Genomic DNA, 6,000 nt, shown 5'->3' on the forward strand with positions numbered 1-6,000 from the left:
GGATGAATGTGTGGGCAGTCTGGTTCCATTATATTTTTTTTCTGAAATAAGGCTAGAGGTTTCTATGCTGCTGTCAGCTTCTAGCCTAAAATAGTATGCCAGAAAGTCCTTAATACTAAGAACAGACATGAGACCTTGACATCACTTGTGGGTAGAGCCACTCGGCAATTAAGATTTCCTGTGGAGAGCAACAGAGCCCAAAAAGAAAATGAACTCATGGGGGTAGGGGTGTATATTCCTTTTTAATCTGACTTCTGCTCTTAGAGTGAGTGATTTAGAGACTTTGAGTTTAATATTCTGGGATCATTACTGAAATTAACTTTGAAATAAACAAAAAGCAGAAGGATGGAGGAAAGGAGGGCCTTAAAAAGGTTTCTCTACCTCCAAGAGCTTTGTAATTATTTCATGACTGACATCCTATAGGTTTCGAGCACCCGTGAGGTGGTTCTCTTATCTCCCTGATAGCCTCGTCCCTTGAGGCCAGACAATAGGTTATTCCTCTTGTACACACCGTATGTTCACTCACAAATAAAAAATAAGAAATAAAAAAAAAACAAGAGGAGACCTTTGTCAATACCTATTTCTCATTTGATTCAGCATGTAATCTTCATTTCTGGTATAGGAATATCAAATCCTGATCTTCAAATTATAGTCGCTAAGTATCCCTTCTTGAAATGTCCACAATTCCTGCTGTTCAACTTTTTAAAACATACAGGTTTACATTTAATAAATATCATTTCCAGTTTCATCATATTATACCTGCTGTTTTGATTTCTGGTCCATGGAGTCTACAGATCAGGAAGTCCATATCAGTTCAGGCTTGTCACATCAGCATCGCAGACACCAGCATTTCCTGCTCCATACCAAAGGCTCTGTGATGACAGCTATCTCACCACTGTGTCAGGTTCTATACAAAGCACACACTCAGCTCTGAGGGACAGCAAGCAATTGCCCTTTCCTGGATGTGCTGTGTAGAAGAAAACTTGGTCATCCTTTTCTTAATATCATTTTAAAAAAGAACAAATCAACTAACCATATTCTTTTTTCAGCAGAATAATTAGATCTTCCCTCAGTTAACCTTGTTTTTTCTCTCTTTCCCTAAGTGCTTTTGAAAGACTTTTGCTTAAGAAAAATATTGGAGTGGTGGTTGTTGGATTTCCAGCTACCTCCTTGCCAGAAGGTCGGGCTAGGTTCAGCCTTTCCTCAGCACATACTCGGGAGATGTTAGACACAGTGAGTATCCATCTACCAACAGTGACTACCTGGGATACCCTGGATTCTGAGCAAGTACTTTTACGGAGCATCTTAGGTTTCTCTAGAGTGGCTTAGGAAAAGAAAACTAATGGCAAAGGAAACTCACTTCTAATTGTTTAAAACCAACAAAACAAACAAATAAATAAACAAATAAAGACTGTGGTACGTCAGCAATATCCAACAACATGCCCAAATCAACAGAGAGAAAAGAAAATCCAATTCCTGAAGGCTTGATTAAAGTCAGAATTTGGGTTTCATAAAAAAGCCTGAGTAATCAAATGTTCTATTTGTTTGCTCTGAAAAGTCAACCTCATCTTACACACACCTTAAGCATTACGGCCTGGTTTTTTGTTTTATGTTGTTTTGTTTTGTTTTTGTTTGTTTTGTTTCTACAAGGACAAAAGCTTCCATAATGAAATATGACACTAAGCCATCGTGGTCAGTCTGAAATTAATTATCACATAATATGAATGAGTTTTTATAAACAAGGATGTGTATGAATCATGTTCAAAACCTGGAACAAAAAGATTAGACAATATTGACAGGCTAAATTAATAACAAACTAAACTAATGATAATTCCAGACAGAATAAGCTAATCATGAGAACACAACAGGGAACTCTGGGAATCACAAAAGTGAGGTTCGTTATTATAGTAGTGAATCTTTACAAGGAAAGTGACTTTTCAGATGGGCATTGTTAAATGACAATTAGAAAGCATCACTGAATCTTTCTGATCACTAGAGCAATATGATCAGTCATGGTAAGTACATGTGACAAGTGGGTTAGAGAGGAAAGAGCCCGGTGAAAGGGACATGAAATGGAGCCATCTAAACTCTAAATTAGAGTTGACAAGTGGTTTCCATCCAGTGGCAATGGAAACAACAACAATTCAAAGATGAATCTACTGCACACTATGAATACATGATTTGCAAAGGCTTGACAAGTGATTAAATGGAAGAGGGAAGCATGAGCAGAGAAGATCAGGGTAGTTCTCTAGCTCTCCAGGCTTGGGGAACAGGAACATGGACAACCGGTACAGGAGAGGAAATGCAGAGTAAGTATCAGCATCTTTAATGAGAATGGAGGAAAATGGCAAAGTCAGACCTGGACACTAAGAGCATGTGCTTCTGGACTATTGATAAAAGTGAAAACTGATTCTAGAGCTCAGGAAGGATTGCAAGCCTATAGCTACTGTAGTTTAAGGAACTGTGGGCATGTTAAAGACAAAGATAAAAGATCTAATTATTGAGAAATGAACAACAGTGGTCAGGGGAAAGGCAGAATTTGGGAGGACTCCTACTTTCTGAGACATGGAATTGGAGAAGGGAAATAGGTAGGATGTAGGTAGAGCTAAAACTGCCAGGAAGGATGTGTGCTACTATAGCACACTAAACATTAAACAGTTTCCAGGGGGCAAAAAAGATGGAAAAGCTACCTAAATATAAGAAGGTTCAAATAAGGTAAGAGATGAGAAGAAACTTTTAGACTAGCAATTACTGGGAGCTCAGTGTTCCTTAGAGTGGGTGGTTTTATGAGAATGCAAGGAACAAAAAGGAAAGCACAATGAATAAAAGGGTGAAGAGTCTCCTTTGAGCTTGAATTACACACATGCACACTAGAGAGAGAGATGGATGCGGATGCGGGGAGGAGGGGAGAGACTGAGACAAATAGAGAGACAGAGAGAAGAGGGGCAAAGAGAGGTGAGAGAGAAAGAGCTAAGAGAGAAACAGTTAGAGAGACAGCGATGACAACACAGAGACAGAGGGGACATAAGAGAGGAGAAAGAAACAGAGGCAGAAAGAAATAGAGACAGAAACAGGGATAGACACAGTGAATGATAGAGACAAAGGGGGAGAGGAAGGAGGAGGCAAGAGACGGAGAGTCAGAGGAGAAAATGAGGAGACACAAAGGGAATGAATGAGAGACACAGAGGCAGAGACAGAAAGAGACTGACAGAGAAAAGAAAGTAGAGAGAGAGAACTAGAGAAAGAGAAGGGGAGAGAAGGAAAGAAATAGAGGGAGAAATTAAAAGAGGGGTGGGAAAGAGAGAGAAGGTAGCTGGGGGAAGGCTTGTACTCTTTACACACGAGTAAGAAGACAGCAAGGAGGAAACCTTACAAAGTGAAAATGAACAGGAGTAAGCTTCAAAAGGTGACAGAAATGAAGTGGAGAGCAGAGAAGATATCTTATCCATCCCTTCTTGTCAAAACAGCATTAAGACCCCAAATATAGCTAACTCCGTAGTAACCAGACATCGAACTTATATTGACAAATGCTTTATTGCTATAAAATGCCTGGCATGCTAGGAGCACTGATATATCAACTCAACCGTTACTCCTGAGATCACACATGCATGTCAGTGTGACTCATGAGCCGGTATTTAAGATAACATAGAGTGAAACTTGAACCTCTTCAACAGTGAGGAAGCTAAGGTAGCAACTAGACGTGAAGACTCATAGATATAAACACTAGTAAACAAAAGTAGTCAGAGGGCTGGGGGAAGATGGTGAGTTGGCAAAGTGCTAGCTGTCACTCTGAAAGCACTAAGACCTGAGTGAGGATTCAAGGCATTCATGTAAAACTCTGGGCATGGAAGCATGTGTACCTGCAATCCCAGCCCTGGAGAAGCAGAGGTTTGCAGAGCCCTGGAACCTGTTAAATTGGTAACCTTCAGGTTCAGGGAGAGACTCTGTCTCAAAAATTAAAGTGGAGAACAATACAGAAAGTATTGGTCTGGCCTGTGCCTGGCCTTTGGGCACATATACACATGTGCATGTCTTGGATGTGTGTGTATGTGTGTGAGTACACATATATGTGCAAAATATCCACAAAGAAAAAGAGAGAAAAGGGGAGGTATAATTGAGAGATCAGGTTGCAAACAGAAAAGACATAGGCTAGTGTAACATCTTCCTTTTCTGGCTCCTTCTTGACAGCTCTAGCGTTCTTTACTCTTTACTTCTGAAAGAAAGATGATAAACACATACCCAGCCACTGACTTCTTGGTAGTACCCAAGGGCTATACAGAGAAACTCTGTCTCGGAAAAAAAAAAAAAAACAAATCCAAAAAACAAAAACAAAAACAAAAAAACAACAAAAAAAAGAATGTCCTCTCTTCTAACCCATCTCAGAGATGCCCATGGCTCTACCATACTATATCTCAGGAAGGACTTTAATATAAAACTGAAATGTGTGTGGTCTTGATTCTTTGTGAGTCTAAGTTGTGTTATTCTACAGACTGTAGAAATGAGTATTCTAAAAATGAGTGTTGGGAGTAAGTTTGGTTGGTTTACTCTATTTGAAGTCATAATCTCAAATGTATTCTGCAACCCTATCATTTTCTTCTATGAGGTTATATGCAAGTTTTTTTTATTTTGGTTTGTTTTTTGTTCTTGTTTTTGTTTTTTTTCCTGAGACAGGGTTTCTCTGTATAGCCCTAGCTGTCCTGGAACTCACTATGTAAACCAGGCTGGCCTCTAACTCAGAAATCCACCTGCCTCTGCCTCCCAGAGTGCTGAGATTACAGGTGTGCACCACCACTGCCCCGCTATGTGCAAGTTTTAAGATAAAGAAAAGGTTTAGATGGTTCAGAGGTCTTAAGTTCTCTCGTCGCACTCCTAAAGCAGAACACTCACAATGTTGAGTTAGAACATTAGATAAAGGGAATTATTATCCATTACATCTCTAGAATGCTAAGGGGGATTAGCTCAATTGATAAAATGCTTATATTGCATGAGGATCTGAGTTCAGTTCCCAGAACACACTTTTATAAAGCTTAGTATAATGAGATGTGCTTGCAATGCCAACACTGGGGAAGCAATTACAAAGAAGAATTACTGAAGTGCACTGGCCAGCAAGGTCCAGGACAGACCCTGCCTTAAGAAATAAAACAGATGGCTCCTGAATATCGACACCCATGGTTGTTCTCTGTCAGCACACATATGTGCATACACATGCAGGTACACCCATATGGGTACATGTACCCACAGAAACCAATTAATTAAAGTTCTTCTAGGACTTACAAACCAGAACCTAATGTCATAGATTCTTGCTGGAAAAATATTACTATAGGTCTTTGGAAAGCTTACTGTTAACCTGGGCTCTGCAAAGTGGGCTTTGCAGAGGAGTTGAAAGATAACTTATGAAGGGCATCTCATTGCAGGTTTTGGAAATCGTTGACAAACTCGGTGATCTCCTGAACGTGAAATATTTCCCACTCAAGAAGTCAGGACGTTCTGTCCTCTACAGTAAGGAGAGTTTTGACAATGAAGCAAGCTTTGAAGAGATATCCTCTGAACCAGAAGCCTAAGTTTTCTGATTCTAAATGGAACCTAAAGACTGCCAGAAAGACCTCCCTCCCTCTTTATCTTGAAAGTAATATAATTGTATTTTACCCCTTCTAAGGACAATTTTATTTTACAAACAGGCTTAATCGAAGAAGTGAAGTAATCATTTATTTAATGTCTCAAATCTGCTTCTACAAAGCAAAAGAATATAATTCTAGATTTAAGTTTTCTCTCTCCTTTGCTACAAATACAGACATACGTGAAAATGGCAATGAGCCTGTATTTCAGCTGCTTTTGGGTCAGGCCGTTTCAAGGGCTCCAACTAAAAATGAAAGGATTTTGATTTTTAACTTGATAATCTTCCTGTGTACCATCTGCACACAAGAAAAAGAGTGTCAGAGAGGAGCTTAGCCCCTAATTCCACCAGTAATTGTTCATGTTTCGTGGGAAGCTCCAGGAAAG

General features: G+C 39.6%; 1 protein-coding gene across 1 annotated transcript in view; it reads left to right on the forward strand.

The window, feature by feature from the left end:
• Sptlc3 (serine palmitoyltransferase long chain base subunit 3) overlaps window positions 1-5,561 on the forward strand; it is a 134,665-nt gene extending 129,104 nt beyond the window's left edge. The window contains exons 11-12 of the mRNA XM_052181500.1: window positions 1,104-1,233; window positions 5,415-5,561. Of these exons, the coding sequence (XP_052037460.1) occupies window positions 1,104-1,233; window positions 5,415-5,561 (277 nt within the window). The remainder of the gene's footprint in view (window positions 1-1,103; window positions 1,234-5,414) is intronic.
• The last annotated feature ends 439 nt before the right edge of the window (window positions 5,562-6,000 follow it).

The sequence above is a fragment of the Apodemus sylvaticus genome, chromosome 5 (genome assembly GCF_947179515.1).
Source record: "Apodemus sylvaticus chromosome 5, mApoSyl1.1, whole genome shotgun sequence".
In the NCBI taxonomy this organism is placed as follows: Eukaryota; Metazoa; Chordata; class Mammalia; order Rodentia; family Muridae; genus Apodemus; species Apodemus sylvaticus.